Source organism: Podarcis melisellensis (genome assembly GCF_964234715.1).
Source record: "Podarcis melisellensis genome assembly, chromosome: 1".
Lineage (NCBI taxonomy): Eukaryota > Metazoa > Chordata > Lepidosauria > Squamata > Lacertidae > Podarcis > Podarcis melisellensis.
The window spans coordinates 81,201,610-81,219,283 of NC_138528.1; the positions used below are offsets into that span (position 1 = coordinate 81,201,610).

Below are 17,674 nucleotides of genomic sequence, written 5' to 3' on the forward strand. Positions count from 1 at the left end.
GGACAATTAAGGAGTGGAAAGGCATCTAACTTGAAGCAGGATGAGGCAGCGTAAGTAGTGGAGGCTGCTGGAGGGCACTCTGTTGCATGCATGTTTCCTTGGAAGACAGTGTGGAGAGATGGGCTGATTGGCTGAGAAGTTTATCTGGGCTGAGCTAGTGGAGGGAAAGTCTTCTTCAATAAGCTGGTCTGTGGTGTGTGTGTGTGTTATGAGTGGGACAAAATGTTGAGGCAAGTGTTTGGGGAGATGGGAGGTAGGGCAGGTTCTGGATGTTTCCTAGAGAAAAGCCAGCAAGGTAAAGTTGTACAGTGGATTGTAACACTTCCAGTGCTGAGTTCTCTCGGTGGTGGGAGCAGAGTTGCCCACACATCTGTGATTTGTCATACTGGGCAGCACTGGCGATGTGGATTCTTGTTTGGGTGCTCGAGTAGAAGCAGAGATGTTTTTATTTTTTTAAAAAATCTACCCAAGGTGAGATGTCATTGCTGGATTCCTGGATTCTTCTGTTGCTATGCAAGATTTTTCTTTGAACCTTTGGGGCATAGTCGACCTGTGTAGAAACAAGGGGCAAGGGTGTTTATCATGCTTTGCCCACTGTGATGAGTTAAACAAAAAACAAAAAGAAAAAAAGGTTGAGAATGCCTGAGGGCCTGCTAGGATGTCAACAAGGCTGTGCATGCTTAGAGCAGGGGAGCCCTGGCTTCCAGCAACAGAAGGCTGAGCATTTAAAGCACATTCCTCTCACCCCCCAAGGGGTCCTGGGAATTGTAGCTTGGTAGCCATGAGCTTTAAATGTGCACTAAATGTGCATGGTTGCAGGGCTTGTGTGACTGTCTGATGAGTAGCAATTAAACAGGTGGTGCTTTCTTGGTGTGGAAATGTAAAAGCAGAGGAACTCTGCCATGGGGGTTGGGGTTGGGGAATGGAAGTGAGGATTTTGTTTTCCTCCTGGCAAGACTCTACATATTTTTTGTTAGCAGGAGTTCTGGACTTGGGACAGGACTGAGCAGCTCTAGAGAATTTTGGTGTTGGAATTTGGTTTGTAATTTAGGGTGTCATTACGGTTTTGGGTCCCCCACCCAAACATGAAGTGCATTACTGTTTTGAAACCCAGGTCTGCCCCCCCCCACCCATTTCTTGCATTTGTGGTTTTGTAAGCTGATGATCTGACCCACTCACATCTCCCAAGAATGGTGAGAGCTGTGGGGGTTTTATGGTCGCTTACACAACGTATCTCTAAAGCACGTGGCTCACCCCTCCCCTCAAGATGTAATTTGTTAATGGTGCTGAGAACTGTAACTCTTAGGGGGAAACTACAGTTCTCAGGAATCTTGGGTGAGGGAATAATATGCTATAAATGTGCTTTAAATGTATGGTGTGTGCATAGCCTTTTGTACATGGTGATAGCTTGCCTAGAATACCAAGGAAATGCAGGCCAGCCCTATCATGAGGCAGCCACCTCAGGCAGCAGGTGCTGAGGGTCAAGGGGCAGTGTTGAAGTGTTGGAGATTGAAGCTGTGTGTGCCACTCAGCCTGTCCTGTGCTCCTTAAGGTAGAAGACACCACCTCATGGACCAGACTGCCCATTTGGCTACTGTACATGAAGTGTATGTCTGTGTGTGCACCATCTTGTCCTTTGCCTCAGGCAGCAAAATGTCTTGGATCAGCCCCAGAGATGCCAAGTTGCTCCCAAGATCGAGGGGGCCCGGCGCATGCCATGTGCACATGACATCACATGTGCAACACGTGTGTGTGATGTCACATGCATCACACACATGCATGTGACATCCCACACGCAATGCATGTGCGACGTCACATCATCTGGAGGAGGCCAAGCGCTCTGGAGGAGCCAGCCACCAAAGCTGTGCTATACTTGGCTCCATGCTCAGCCTTCTCCACACTGAGAGGAGCCGAAGGGGCATGAGTTGGTATGAGGGGGGAGCTCAATTGATGAAGTATTCAGCCAGGAAACTTCATGTGACACTGCATGTGACAAGGGAGGCAGCCTTGACTTGAACTTCACCACAGCTCTGACCTCACTAAGGTATTTGGCTTTAGCTACTCCTAGTAAAAGTTGGTGCTGGAATTCCACTGTTCCTTCTTGCCTGGCGGAGGGGGAAAGTCCCTCTTGACTGTCTCTGCTTCTGGCCACAAATAAGCAAAGTAGCTTCACATGTCTTGTGACAGCTGCCCCTCAGGAGGGGAAATGTTGTCACTCTGTTACTCTGCCTGGTCCCATTTGATGCATGGCAGGTTGCAGCCACATTACCTGACTTACATTCCTAGGACTGGTGTGTGTGTGTGTGTGTGTGTGTGAGAGAGAGAGAGAGAGAGAGAGACCCACCCTTACCTGTTGCTACCAGGAATCTGTCTCTTTGGTTTCTCATGTGAGGGGTGCTGGGGGAGTGTCTGTTGGGTGATTGGAGGGAAAATGGCAGGAAATAACCCATAAGTGCAGCCTGGCAACATATTTATCATTTTTTCTTCTCACAGCTGCATTCTTCTCTCATTCAAAAGAGCCCCCCCCTTTTAAAAAAAGATGTTTTGATAATCTGTCTGTATGGTGCTGCTGGCAAAGCGCTATGTACAGTGCATGTGCAGCCTCACTACGTACGGTGCATGCATCGTAAGTAGCAATGCTGCACATGCACCCTACGTAGTGACGCCCCACCCCAGGTGTCACGATGCCTTCATTTGCCCCTGCCTTGGATTCTACCTTTACTATTTCCATGTTGGCCTTCTTGTGTGGAGATTAAGGCCATTAAAGCACCCATCCTATGGATACGCTCTTGAGAGTAAACTCCAGTGAATGCCATGTGACTTCCTTTTGAAGAAGTGTGAAATAGCATTTCACTGCACAATTTGTCTCAATGTAAAGTCTGATGACGCAATCCTTATGTTTATTACAGGACGGCACACATTTGTATCGGTGGTGTCACTGATGACTGTGCTTTGCAGTTTGAGTCAGGGATGCCCCACTGAGGCCGGACCGACATGTGCAGAGGAACTGCCCAATGCCATCTCCATTATCAGTCGCTTGAAGAAATGCCTGAGGGATCTTTACAAGACCTTAGTGGTATGTAAAAGAATGAATCACCTGCTTTCTGTGTCACTTCCTTCCTTTGTCTCTAAAGGACCTTTCCTTCCACTTGGCTAAGAGTAGAATTTAGTAGAGGCATTCCAGATGTTGAAAATTGTGGGGCCCGCAAAGAAATGTGCTTTGGTAAACTGGACCAGCTCAGCCATGAGTTACTGGCATTGTTGGCAGATGTTGGGGCTAGAGTGTCAGCTGAAAGAGATCCAAATATTTTGGTTCGACTGGAGTCGCTGACTAAAATTACGTAAAATCTAATATTTAGTTGGCTTAATGCTGCTGGCCATGCACTCCTGTGTTTCCGAGCAGCAGGCAGTGTCCTGTGTGGTGCACGTGACTTCCAGGGCAGGATCAGTACCAATTTGTCCTACATTTCAGCAGCAGCATCTAGATATTAAGAATGATCTCAGGTTTTTGAGTCACCATGCATAAGTAGCCAAAACATCCACGCACAAGAGGGAGGTATCAATAGCCCCATGTTTTGCAGAAGCAAAACTAATAATATTTCGGGGAGTAAATTAAGGGGGTTTAACCTTCCTCCAAATTGCTAAGTGAGGACTGAACGTGCTCAGTATGGAATCCTGGCTATTGAGTTGGGGGGTACAAAATACTTAGTGGGAATAGGAATGGCTTGGAGTGGTTGGAACCTTGAACAGAAGCATGTCACACAGCAACATTTTGTTGTAGGTCTCCCTTGTCCCTGATTTTCAGTATACAAAGTCCTGTTTATTCCCACATTCTGCAGTCATTAGGACATCAGCAATGGAAGGTCAGGCATGATCTGAAGCATGTGGGACTTGCTTTCAAGTGAATGTGTTCAGGATTGGACTGACAGACTTTAAGCTTTGTACCTCGACCTTCCCACTACAATCTTGTGTGATGGGCCATTATTTCCCCACTCTTACAATTCATAGCCTTGGAAGGAAACAAGAGGTTATTGGGTTCAGTCCTCTTTCACAACTCTCATCTGTTTCCACCTCCAGCCTATCAATCTGTAGAATCTACAGTGAGTTATTTTGGAGAACAAATAGCTCCACTTCAGATGATTCAAAAGAAAAACACAAACCACAAGCTGCAAAGGATGGCAGTTCTGCTACCCTAGTGAACATTCCTTCTTGACTCTACTAGAGATGATGAATCAGATCCTAAATATAAATAAAGTCCCTTCACCCTTATTGCATTTGTGGGATGGTGTCTCCTTTAACACCCTTATTGGTCTACAGGTGAATTGTTGAGTCCAGACCACAGGCAACTCTGCTGACAGGACTGCACTGGCTCTCAACATTTTACTAAAGTTTGTGTGTGGGGGGGTATAGGAATACTAAGTTGTAATGAAATCTTTCAGCTGTTTCAACAGAGGAGGGGAAGCACACCAAATTTCATAATAGTAGAAATAGTTTCAAATGCTTGAAAGACAAATAATATATAACTTATTTTTCACAATTAAAATTGGTTTGGCCAGTTCCGGAATCCAAGTTTTGTTTTGTTTTTCAAATTTGCAGGACGATGGTTATGGAGGCAGAGAGCTCAGAGGACCTGTGTGCATCCCGAGAAACAATGGCATTGTGGCCCAGCCCACCGACCTGGTAAGGAGCCATTTGGCAAGAGGGAGAGCGAGCACAGTATCTGTGTGTAGGGCAGGAATGGGCAAATCTGTCAATTTTGGTTTCTCCTACTTTTTCATTATATTATTTCAGTATTATGTTCAGTTCTCCACATTTCCACATCAATTTGCAATTTCTTTTTAAACAACTTTGCCTAATATACAATTTTTTTGCAAAGCAGTATATATTTCAAAGCAGATGGAGAAAAGTTTTCCTCCCTCTCTCATAGCACTAGAATGCACTGACATCCAAATAAGTTGAATGTTGGAAGATTTAGGACAGATAAAAGAAAGTAATTCTTCATACAGCATATAGTTAAATTTTGGACCTTCCTCACCCGGGAGGCAGTGATGGCCCCCAAATCTGGATGGTTTTAAGAGAGGATAAGGCAGATTCGTGGAGGTTAAGGCTATCAATGGCTATTAACCATGATGGCTCTGCTCTGCCTCCTCAGTTGGAGGTAGCAACGCTTCTGAATACCGGGGGAAATGCTCTTGCGCTCAGAGCCTGCTTGTACGTTTCCCATGGGCATCTAGTTTGCCCCTGTGAGAGCAGGATGCTGGACTAGATGGGCTCAGGACAAATTTTAGGGATGCCAGTTTCAACAGGAGGTAGGAATTTGGTAGTTTCATAGAAAAGAGTATCTGAGTGGGTGTTGCATGTTTGGCCTGTTGTGGAGGCAAAAAACATACAGTCATACCTTGGATCCCGACAGCCTTGGTACTCAGACATTTTGGCTCCTGAACACCGCAAACCCAGAAGTGACTGTTCTGGTTTGTGAGTATTCTTTGGAACCCAAACGTCTGACGGGGCTTCCATGGCTTCTGATTGGCTGCAGGAGCTTCCTGCAGCCAACCAGAAGCCGTGCTTTGGTTTCCGAACGTTTTGGAAGTCGAACGGACTTCCGGAACAGATTGCCTTCAACCTCCAAGGTACGACTCAACTTTCCAAAACTCTGTCTTCTACACCTCTGTTAACAGCACGGTACCTCAGCCCTTTCCTGAATCTGAGAGTTCTAACAAACCATGAACACTGCACTTAACATTTCCAAAATGCAATCTGGCCATCATTGCACGTTTTACACAGAGCTGCTTAAATAGACTACTCAGTAAAGGTGTTTATCTTTCTTGTATGACAGGGCACCATTGACACGAGACTGTGTCAGTACACAAAGTGCTTCCAGCATTATGCAGGCATCATCAGACCAATTGCCGGCAGACTGAGACCCAACATCTATAGGCAAACTGAATATTGCCAGAAGTACCTCAACCAGCTGGAAAACACTGTTAAGAAAATGAAGGTAAAAAAGCCGCTCCTTCAGGGCTTGCTTGTAAAACAAGCATTCCACAGTTGTTATATGATGCTCCCGGGATAACAACCTGTAGTTACATTAAACATCCCATTCCAGGGTGTTTCTTCCACAGATAGATGCAGATGATCAAGAGTTGGGCAGGCTTCCCATGTTTCTGTGTGGGACAGGCAATGCCACCTTGTTGTATTGCAACGTCCCCCCCTTTTCCTGGCAAATGTGACAGGAGTATCTTTCCCCAGCAAGAATACAAAGCAATGGAGTAAATGCCTACTGAATTTCTGCCTTTTAGCCGTTAATTGGACTAGAGTTCTGCCTGAAAAATGATGGACACCCCCATTTGCCCATTACTGTCATCCTGAAAAGAGAAACCAACTTTTGGGTCCTAACTGATCCTTTAAACTTGTAAATGTTACAGGTGCACTTAATGGAAATCTTCAATATTCAGATTTTTGATATTTTTTTTTAAAAAAGAATCATGTGGGAAGAATCTCAAATAGATCTCCTAGTTTATGAGACCATTAATCTGATTGTGAGACCCAACAGTCCCATATGCAGAGCATAGAAGCCAACTCCTAGCGGCCGAGGTCCCATCGCTCCCTCCAATAAAATATTTGAGGGGTTTCCCCCCAAAATGATGAACATTACCATTCAAATGGCGCACCGTGTCTTGTGATCGATTATGCTGGGCGGGGCTTACATGGACCCCTCCCATTTATTTAAGCTGGCATTCCTGATGTAGAATGCTCTCCTCCTTCACTTGCATGTTCCATTGTATGTGCTGAACATGCTGCATTTGTATGGTTGTGCTTTGACATTTGACTCAGGTTCTTCATGCCTTTTATTTCCAGCTGCTGCCCACAGCCCCATGTTCTGCTGATTCCTGCAGAATCTCCTGGACTTTCACTGATCAATGGGACGAGCTCACTAAAGGAACCCGCCTCGCCCAGGAGCTGCTGGAGTATTTGGAGCACCTCAAATTTTCCTGCAGCTGAGATGACAAGTGCACATTCATGTGCCTACTCCGAACCATGGACTGAGTAGGTACATCACGATTGCCTCAGCCTCCATATGTATGATTTGACCTTCGTTCAGAAGGTGGGGTGTAGAGATGCGGTGAGGCTCTTTCTTCGCAAGAAGAGGGAAAGTGCCTATGTGTGTGTGCAGGAGGCGTTCTGTGTACAAGCACTATACAAAGCTGGGTCTCAAAGTGCGTGCCTGTGTACGGGAGGCAGAGGTGCAGTCATGCATCTTGAAGTGCAGAAACTCATCATTGCAAGGAGAGTCCACATACGCACATACCCAAAGGTCATCAGTACCCAACAGTAGTTTAGTGGTACCTTCTGAAGCACAGTCAGTCTTCATGGTCACTCCCTATAGAACAAACATGATTTTTTGACCAGGTGTTAAAGCTTCAATACAAAGCCGGCTTTTTCCTCATTCCCCCCTCCTCCTGTTTCATTGTGGAATCAAACACTGGCTCACAGTTTTGTGACATTTTGATTGGCGATAGCAAAACGACTCTGGAAATATATTTTTTTAGGTTGCAGTTAAAGCCTTAGCCATGCATATTCATCTTGCAATCCACCTCTTCCTTTGCTTATTTGGTGGGTTTCTCCTTGAGAAAAAATTATTTATTTGGAATGTGGAGGACTGGCAAATAGCACCCCAGGAGATATCATCATCTCTGCTGGGGCGCCTGTTTTGCTAAGCATTTTCAGAGGGTTAATTAGATTCACTGTTGGTCATTTGTTGTTAATATTCTTAGCTTACAATTTAATGATGCTTTAATGATTTGATTGTATACTACTATGATTTTTTAATGAGCTGGTGGCATATAATTATATTGCACAACACTATTATAGATATATATGTATATTTATGAGTTATAGATATTTTTATAAATAAAATAAAGTAGAATTTCTTAGTCATAAAGCTGAGATGTTAAATGTTAAAAGCGGTGGAGATTTCAAGCAATGGATTTGATGTAACCAATTTCAAGCCAAGGATTTGCTTAACAGGTTTCATTTAACAATCTTCAGCCACCAACTTCTATTGCCAATAGACAATGAGGACATTAGACGTTTGGTATGTGTCAACAAATGATTGGTTAATTAAGGCCACAGTATGCTGCAATTGGCTATGCTACCCTCATGAATCCGGTGCATGGCCCTGTTGGCTACTAACTGGTTAACCTATTTATGTATTATGATAATAAATTAATAATAATATTAATAATGTATTATATTTTTATTGTAATATCTTGTATAATATGAAGTTGAACATTGTGTAATATCAGTTTTTTAAAAATAAATAAATAAATCAACTGAAGTATGTTTAAAGAGATATCCAGCTGTGATGTCGGGAGTCTGAAATTTTTTAATAAGCTCAAATGCTTTTCTATGTGTCTAACTCCAGGAATATAACACTTTTTCCATTAGAAAATGATATGTGCTCCCTTCATTCTGGGGTCATTTGTCCACCTTTGGTCTCCACCCTGCACTCAGCTCTCACCTGTGGCTCCTAGAAGCTGTCACCATGTGACACCGGCCACACACTGGGAATGCCTTTGACTGGCCAGCTAAACCAGATGAAGATAGTTGATGGGTTTCAAACCCTTAGTGAGTTAGGGACTTCCCCTGAGTGAGAAGACAAGCTCCAGGCAGATTGAGCGGATGAGACCAATACCAGGTTCAACAGTCAAGAAGGCAGGTTTTTTGAAGTGAGGGTCAGGTCAGGTCAGGTAGCCAGCCCATCTAGGAGAAGGAAAACTCTGATCCTCAACCTCAGCTGCCTTGCGGGATATCTTCAGGAGAAGAAAAGGCTAAGGCGTAAAGCCTACACAAATCAGGAGCAGAGGCCCTAAGATGGCTGGGTGGTGCTTTATATGCTTCTTCCCAGCAACTCCTGCAGCCAAACTGGTGCCAAACGTGTTGCTCTGCTTTCCTTTGGATCACATCACTAAGGCCAAGGCTTGTTGTCTGGGCAGCCAAGGCCCCCCATATACACTGCCCAGGCTTGCTCTTTGTGGAGGTCACTTTGGTGCTGCTAACACTGCAGTTTGACTTCGCTGTTGGAGGCACACTCCATTTTCTCTTGAGATAGATGGATGCCAATGACAACTCATCTAATTCTGAGATGAATTGGGGGGATGCAGGAAGCTTTCTAAATTAGCATCCTTAACAAGGGATGGCCTAGGAAAGATAGGCCAAAGCAGCCTCCCTGCATTTTCACAACCCTTTCTAGAGCAAGTGGCTCTCTAGTCATGCTCTCCACTCCAGGAGTCCTCATCAGAGGAGGAAATAGCAATCGCGGAAGGGAACTATATGGAGCAAGAGGTGGAGTTAGGTAGCAGCAAGGCCAAACCAGGCCAGTCAAGCCTTACAGCATTCCAGCTGTCACCATATCTGATAGACTGATAGCTGAGCCACTTCCAAGCCTGAAAGACCACAGGCACATGAGGGTACAAGACCTGGCAGTGCTCTTGACCATAGACTGTGGACCTTGGACCTTGGTCTGTGGTCCATCCCGTATGTGTGCTCTGACTCCTGACATCCTTGTGTCCTGAAGCAAGGAAAAGCGTAAGGGGCTCTCCCCCCCCCCATTTTTGGCTCTGGGTTGTCCTTTTTTGCCCCAACTCTGCCCATTATGGGCATGCAGGCCATGACACAATCCGCTGAGGGCATGTAGCTAGTGGTGGTAGGTTCCCTTCCTTGGTCTGGAGAATCATTTAATTGGCTGAGCCTCCACTTGCAGCCTAAAGCAACACAACACAGGCACACTTCTGCCTCAGACATGGCAGTAACACAGTCCCGTGAGCCAATATAGTTTCGCTTTATTCCTTATGAAGGCGAAATGGAAGAGGCTGAATGGTTTGTTGCAGTGGTTACATGGGGGAAAGGAGGAGAAGGAGGACCTCTTGACAGAGGAGAACTCTTTTCAAGCCTGCTGCATAAATGGGAACAGATGGATTGCTCAGTGACGCAAAGGAAGGACAAAAAAAAAAAAAAATACAGAAAAATGACAAGGGGGAGGGAAACCAGCTTTTTTTTTAAAAAAAAAGGCATAGGAATGGGAAGATAAAATTATAACGCAAAAGAATAAAATGGGAGGAAATACCAAAGGAACATGTTACAGCCACTTGCACAAGGCTCCATGTGTAAACAGTGAAGGTTGAACCAGGGGCAATCCTGTGGGTGTCTGGCGGAAGCTGACAGGAGCAAGGAGGAGAACGTTATGCTGCCTGTGGGTTGTTGATGCGCCCCATGAAGACTGGGAACCCATTATCCCTCATCACTGCAACAAGGAAGGGCTGAGACACTTCAAAGATATTGGCTGTGCGTGCCAGGGAGACAACTGTGGCAGCCGCCGCTTCCACTCCTTCCTCGCTGATTTCCAGCACAGCCCTGTGGTGAGCACTGGACACGGCCAATTCTTTATCCGTGGAGATCTCACACAGATCGGCATCATAGAAAAAGCCAAAATCTGAAAGAGAAGGTTGGATTAAATGCATAAAGATAATATCGGATGAAACCTGAACTCTCTTCTCCTTTGGCAGGAAATGGGCTTCAAAGCAGAGCTACGGGGGAAGAGATCCCAGTACATGCCTGCAAACATTGTAGTACTTCCAAGGCAATGCTTTCCCCACAATTAGCTAGAGGTAGAATTAAAATGGAGGTGCCACATAGCATTCAATAGTGTTATGTTAACCAGCAGTGCCCTTCCCCAAGGAAAAGATCTTCTTATAATGTTGACTTAATGTTGACTTAGAAGTATTTCCCAGTCAGCAAAAGTCCCCAGCAACATTAATTAAAGGCTTCCCTTTTGCAGGTTTAGCCCAATTTATTTCTTCTTGTTTTAGCATGGGTAGGAAATTAGTGATGCATGTCTCCTGAATTAGCCACATTCTTTTCGTGTGTGTGTGTGTGTGTGTGTGTGTGTGTGTGTGCACGCGTGAGAGAGAGCGAGAGCAAGAGTGAGAGAGAATTGGTTTCCTTCAATTATTATTTCCCCCTCTTATTTCTTTATTAGCACCACAGCACTATTTCACACACACAAACACAGAACACCCCAAGAGGAAAAGACGTTGGCTAATCTAGAAGCAGACACAAGAATCTTTAAAAGGCATTGTGCTTTGCTTAGCCACACCGGATAGGTTGGCACGGCAATTCTTTCACAGCAAATAAATGGTAGCAAATCAGGCCTGTGGGGAGAAGAAAGGACAGAAAGACAATACTGTTAATACTGGAATACATTGAGGTTGGTGGTTTCCAGCTGAGGCATTTATTGTGCAATAACTATGCCCTTTGAACTCATGTTTAATGGACATATGACATGGTTACTGTCCTGTAAACCACCACCCATGTTTTCCCAGTGCTGCTTCCATCTGTTTTTCTTATCCCAAGAAATCTAGTTTGGGGAGAAGGAGTGGAGTAGAAGCACTATCTCTCTGCAGTCGAGGACACTTAAAGCCATGCAGCCAGTCCTGCTCTGTGAACAATGGTGTGAAATCGGCTTCTTCCTGGGCTTGAGTCAATTAAATATACTGGTGACAGGGTGGTGGAGTGTGGGGGTTAGCGTTTCTTTCTATCACTGACACAACCTATCCTTCATGCTGAAAAGGAGCAATGCTTCTTTGCCTTTAGCTCATTTCTCCTCTCTCCAGCTTTATTTTTCTTACCCATCTCCCCAATTATGTTCATGAGGTTCTGGGAAGTGTCCGCCTTGAATCTGGGTAGGTAGACCACGGTAGGCTTGAAATGGGTGCTCTCCAGCTTGGCCATCACTGACTTGAAGACAACTGCACTGAGGCGCTCCTCCACCTCGGTGAGATTTTGAGTTATGGAGCGGGGCATGATGATGACCAGGCTCATGTTGTTAGACAGCTGCAGTCGGCCAACCTAGCAAATTAAACACCATCAGTCTCCTGCCTTTCTCCCATATTCTCATGCACCCTGCTTTAGAGGAACACCCCATTTTTCCAATGCTGTATTGGTTGAAACACAAGATTCCCCACACTGCTAAAATGAGATCTCTTTGAAACTATATCTACGTACTATAAGTATCTGGTATGGTCCAGTGCTTTTTACAATCTAAAAAACCCCACACAAAACCAGATGCAGCTTCTGAACTCATCTCACAATGAACAACTCGCTGGCCAACCAGCACCACTTGTTGAGAAGGGTGTGAGATCCTTTTACAAAAATGGCTGAAGTTAACAGCCAGATGCACTGACCCATTGCACCACCTGGAGAGTAAGCCATCTATGTGGTTTCCATACATATATATATATGGTATATGGTTGGTGTTGCTGTTTAGTCATTTAGTTGTGTCTGACTCTTCGTGACCCCATGGACCCAAGATCCAGGTTTGGGGCAAGTACCCCAGCAGATATTTAAAATCACAAAATATGAAGCAAAATAAAGCATGGGAATATAGGCTGCTGGACCTTTAAAATATGCCCCTCCAAATGAGTTCCAAAATGTAGTCTTAAAGGTTTCTTCCCAAAGTTCCCCTTTCCCCCCAGCAGAAGAAAAGACCACATGTTTGGCAAGGTAAATTTTTTTTTCTTTACTTACAAACTCTCCAAAGGTCATTTTTGTGAGCTTCAAAAAAGTTGCACAGGCAGTAAAGCTTAGCTTAGTTACAAAGTGGTGAAAGTTCCTAAATTATTGGTATAGAAACTCAAGAGTGGCTTGGCTGGTGAGAGACATGCAGCTAAGCTGGAGCAACCAGCTCAAACCTCTTCACATGTGGCAGAGACAATAGACTTGCTTACCTATTACCTCCCAAGGCAATGGGAAATGACCTAGAAGAAACCTGGTAGGATTGCTTCCACCATGGCATTAAACCTTTCATGCATTAATTAGACTTAAGCATGTTGCTTAAGTCTGGCTATCCCACACTTAGGTTTTATACAAACCAGAATTGGGGAGACACTGTGGCTTATATTCAGACCAATATGGTATAGCTCTAATTTGCTGCTTTCCATTTTTGCTCCCCCCTCTCCCTTTTATATTTGGAAAAGAAGAAAGGGTTTCGTGTGGGCTCAACAGAGTAAAGTTAACACACACACACACAAATCATAAAACGGTTTTTTATATAAGGAACACTAAGTCTGTTTGGTGTTGATTCTCCTGTTGGATATGGGGTGCATGTTTTGTGTTGTGGTGGCTTTTTGGATGACTGCAATATATTTATTCTGTATTGTTTTAATTGTTATTTGATTGAACTGTATTTTTGCGTTTTATTTTCTGTTCTACAAATTGCTATGGGACTTCTACCAGCTGCGAGAAGCAACTGACAAACCAAACTAGCCTAAGCCTTTACAGATGTGACCCAGTTCAACAGCAGGAGCAACTGTTCAAGGAGAAACCCAAGACAGGCACAAGATAGTCAATCTGGTGGGACCACCAAAGAACAGGAATGCCTTAGGAGCTAAAGGTATAAGGGCATCCCTGCACTGCAAATTTCAACAAGTGTGAAACCAGTTTAAGAAACCTGGAAACTGTAGTTTTGCTAGGAACAAAAACAATTCTTACCTTAGAACTGCAGTTCCCAAGGTTCTTGGATGGGAGTGCTAAACATTAAGCCAAGCTGATACTAGTTTTTGCTTCTATAGGTATGTTCATTGCATTAATAATTATTTTTTAATATATTGCTTTCTTTGTTGCAAGCCATCCTTACTAGAGTGTATGAACCAGGTCTTAGAAATTGAAAATGTAAGCCTCTCCCAATCCTCATAGGCATTACCTTAGCCTGCAGGCTGTGGTCAATGAAGGAGGCCATTGGGTATTTCTTACTCATCATCATTTGAACATTGATGGGAGCTAAGCCTGGGCGGTAGAATTTTGCCTTCTTTGTGTCTTTCACTACAAACATTTCCTTCCACTTGGCTGAAAAGATGAAGAGCTTGGATCAGCTTATTGAGGCATAAACATCAGAAGAGCTCTGCTTGAATCCAACTAAAAAGTACACATTACACATTGGCCAACCATAGGCCTCCAGGAAGCCTCGCAAGCACGACATAAAGGCATTATGCCTAGTGGCTATCACCACCACCATTTATATGCTGCTTTTCGCCAGACAGAGGTTTACAGTTAAAACTACAAAAACACAAATATTCCATCCCCATGTCTTGTCGCAGTGAGTTCCACAGCTTAACTATGTGCTTTTTGTCTTTCCCAAGTTTCCTGCTAAGAAGTTTTGTTGGATGACCACATGTCTAGTATCATGAGAATCCACCCTATCATCAGGTTGCAGAGTAAGTTATGCATTTTTGAAGACTGAAAGAAAAAGACACCATATCTCATATTTAATTAATCCACAATCTAAACTTGCACCTGTAAGGGTAATGCTAAAGAAAGTCCCTGAACTTTCCTACTCACTCCTCTTTATATGTTTCACAACCCGGCATTGATGAAGCACAGTTCTGTCCCTACTAGAGTCACAGCTTGCCTGTCCCAGCCAAATACTGGCTGCTTCCAGAATGGATTTGTGCTCTCCAAGCACCACTGTTACTAATTGTTATGGAGCAGGGAGGATCTACACTACTCCATATATATATAAAAATTTATTTTCCTCTCCAGCTAGTATTTCCAGCTAGTATTTTTGTTTGGGTATGCATACAGTGAGGATTCTGGCTGCAGGAGTGTCAAGAGCCCAGCATGTCTACATCCATTGTGTGGGATAAGGGGGAATAAGTCATTTGCCCTGCATCAACCATCATATTCCTGTTGCTGGCTTCACTGCCTTCCACTTGTAGGGAGACCTTTCTACCAGTGGAGGCTCCCTGTGCAGTTAAGAATCCTAGAAGATGGGGGCTATATGTAGCCCATCTTCTTTCCCATCAGTCACACTTGTATTGCGTGTGGGCTTTGTATTTCTACATCATATATATCAATTTTTGTTGAGACAAGTCAACCAATGGGAGGTCTCTTGAAATTTAAAGTGATATAAAAGCTCAATAATGGTCGAACCTCGAGACATGCCATGGTGTGGGGAAAGGGGTTTAACTGGAATCTGCCTGGGGACCAGTGTTTCAGGAGTTGAGTGCCAAAGGGTAGGGAAGCCAAACTGGCTTTGGGTGAGCAGTCTCTCTGGATCAGACGTTGGGGGACAGAAGGCCCGAGAACCTTCCTACTTACAGTAGAAGTAGACAGCATTAAGGAGTATCATCTTGGCATCAGAATCCAGCTCATTCACAATCTTCTTGATTTTCTTGTTAGTACTTTGGCTCACCCAACTGTTGATGTCCGCCACATCCTGATTGCTGTTATTTGTAAGGTGAGCCAGTTTGGTTTTATAGAACATCCTTGTCAGGTTGCGGAAATCATTTTCCAAGGCGAGAGCTGCTCATGAAGAAAAAAACAGAAACAGAAAAATACTCCCTTGAGACATACTTCTTGCTCTTGTGGGTTATCTTGAGAGGACTCCTTAACCCATGCTAAATGCCAGGTATTTACAGAGCTGGCTCTCATGGCTGTGGAACACACGAACATTTTCAGTAGTGGCAGGTATGGTGGTTTTGCAGAGCTGCCTTCCTGGCATCCCTGCTGCTGCTTATCTTGATGGGGTTTGGGTGCAGGGCAGTAGTGGGGTCAAGGGTGGCCTCACTGTTGCAACTGCATTGTCACAACCTCCAATGGTCATGCTGGTGCACATGTGCTGCCCCAGTCTTGCAACCCTACCTCACCCTGCTAAGTAGCAATCAGGGCTTTCTTAAGCATATGCGGTGCCAGGGTGCAAAAATCCGCCTGGCGCCCCCCTGCCTTCTGGACGGAGTTGCTGCGGCGAGAGCTTGGTCAGATGTTGGGTGTTGGCGACAGGGAGGGGGTTACAAATCAAATCAAATGCCCAGCGACTCTGCCAAGCCGATTTCTTTGTCACCTGCGTTGCCCTCCCTGCTCACGTGTTGCCCTCCATCTCCAGCAAGGTGCCTATAATTTGGGAGGCAGAGAAAGGGAAGGAGGGAAGTTAAGGCTGGCGGCTGCTGGGCACCCAAGTGGCAAGCCTCTGCAGGCGGCTTGTGAAAGCCCGTTCGGGGATCCGGAGCGCCCGCTCACTTTGGTCCTGTGGCACCTTAAGACTTTGATGACAACTCTGGCGTCAGACGCTGGGCAGGAGGGTTGGGGGTTGGGGTGGAAAGCTGCCCGCAGCAGAAGAGCCCTCTGCAGCGCTCCGACTGAGTCTTCCCCGGACTCGACACTCGACTCTCGGGCCCTGGACTCTCGACCTGGCGCCCCTGAGAGCCTGGCACCGAAGTGCCCCGCACCCCTAGCGCTTGTGGGTAAGACGACTCTGGTAGTGATGCCAGTGCCAGGAGAGCAGTTCTGCCCTACCACACATGCACCTCCTGAACATGTTCCCACCATGTTTTCACAGGTCAGCCAGCCATACATTTAAAAGTTATAAATTGGTAGTTGACAACCATAACTAATTTAAACATGAAGTTCTATGCTCATGGATTTTTTTAAAGGTTTGTGTGAGTGGGGGTGTTATATAGGAATTGGCTAGGATCCTGCTCACAGATCCATCTGTTTCAACCTCCTGGTCTCATGAATGTTCATTATTTCTGCTCTACCACCGTACTTCATATTGCAGGGTTGAAATGTGCACCAGGACATACTCAAATCAAGCTTATTAGCACTGCAGTAGGGGGATGCTTTAGCCCAGAGACTGGTAACCACAAGAGATTGAATATCTGATGTAAACAGTTTGGGGAATTCAAACTGTTAAAAAAATGGGTAAAGGACCCCGGACAGTTAAGCCCAGTCAAAGGCGACTATGGGATGCGGCGCTCATCTCTCTTTTCAGGCTGAGGGAGGTGGCGTTTCCAGGTCATGCGCCCAGCATGACTAAACCGCTTCCAGCACAACAGGCCACAGCGACAAGTGCCAGAGCCCATGGAAATGCCATTTACCTTCCTGCTGCAGCAGTACCTAATTATCTATTTGCACTGGTGTGCTTTTGAACTGCTAGGTTGGCAGAAGCTGGGACAGAGCAACGGGAGCTAACCACTGTAAGCAGATTAAAATCACTAACCTTCTGATAAGCAAGTCAAAGAGGCTCAGTGTTTTAGACCACAGCACCACGCACATCCCTTTAATTCAGCTATAATCCATAAATGGAGAATATGGAGAGCATTTCAGCTATGTTCCACAGCTATAAAACCAATTTCCACAGATGTTTTCTATTTTGAGACACACATCTGTCAATGTGAATAAGATCTTACCTGAGAGAAGATGGTGCATGGGAAAAGATGGTGTATGGGAATCTTGAACCTGGTAGTTTACTCACCTGGTTGGAAAAACATTGCATTGGCGGAGGTCAAGACCTCTGATTTCTGGAGACTCTCTAGTGCTCTATGGACACATGTGAATCCTTCAGGATAAAAGAGCAGCTTCTCAAGACGGTCCTTGGTTTGATTGCAGGTGCCTGGATGGCAAAGACAGGGTTGTGAGGAGCAGGTATCTGTCAGTGCATGGTCCATGGCTTCCCTTAATTTAGTGAGGAATTTGTTAAGGAGTGAGTGACAACCCGCCCCACAACACCAACAGGACCAGGAAGAGAGCAGGGTGACTCAAGGGAAAATGGAGTGCTGACCATTGGTTATGTCCCCTCTAGCCCTGACCTGTCACTGGCCCGAGGAAGCGTTTGCCAAGCTGT

General features: G+C 45.1%; 2 protein-coding genes across 4 annotated transcripts in view; one reads left to right on the forward strand and one right to left on the reverse strand.

The window, feature by feature from the left end:
- Window positions 1-10,028, forward strand: LOC309376562 (uncharacterized protein). 2 transcript variants are annotated; one of them, XM_081922997.1, is made up of 5 exons: window positions 1-50; window positions 2,910-3,076; window positions 4,597-4,680; window positions 5,837-5,998; window positions 6,859-10,028. In XM_081922997.1, the coding sequence occupies exons 1-5, from the start codon at window positions 41-43 to the stop codon at window positions 7,000-7,002; spliced, it is 567 nt and encodes a 188-aa protein (XP_081779123.1). In that variant the 5' UTR covers window positions 1-40; the 3' UTR covers window positions 7,003-10,028. The 2 variants fall into 2 exon arrangements, with proteins under 2 accessions (XP_081779123.1, XP_081779122.1); XM_081922996.1 differs by lacking the exon at window positions 1-50 and having other exon boundaries at window positions 2,836-3,076.
- The window catches only part of SERPING1 (serpin family G member 1), an 18,528-nt gene continuing 10,676 nt past the window's right edge, over window positions 9,823-17,674 (reverse strand). For both annotated transcript variants that reach the window (XM_081922975.1, XM_081922976.1), the window contains 5 exons: window positions 17,306-17,443; window positions 15,154-15,357; window positions 13,760-13,902; window positions 11,688-11,907; window positions 9,823-10,492 (listed from right to left, as the gene is read on the reverse strand). In XM_081922975.1, the coding sequence (XP_081779101.1) occupies window positions 10,242-10,492; window positions 11,688-11,907; window positions 13,760-13,902; window positions 15,154-15,357; window positions 17,306-17,443 (956 nt within the window). In that variant the 3' untranslated portion in view covers window positions 9,823-10,241. The remainder of the gene's footprint in view (window positions 10,493-11,687; window positions 11,908-13,759; window positions 13,903-15,153; window positions 15,358-17,305; window positions 17,444-17,674) is intronic.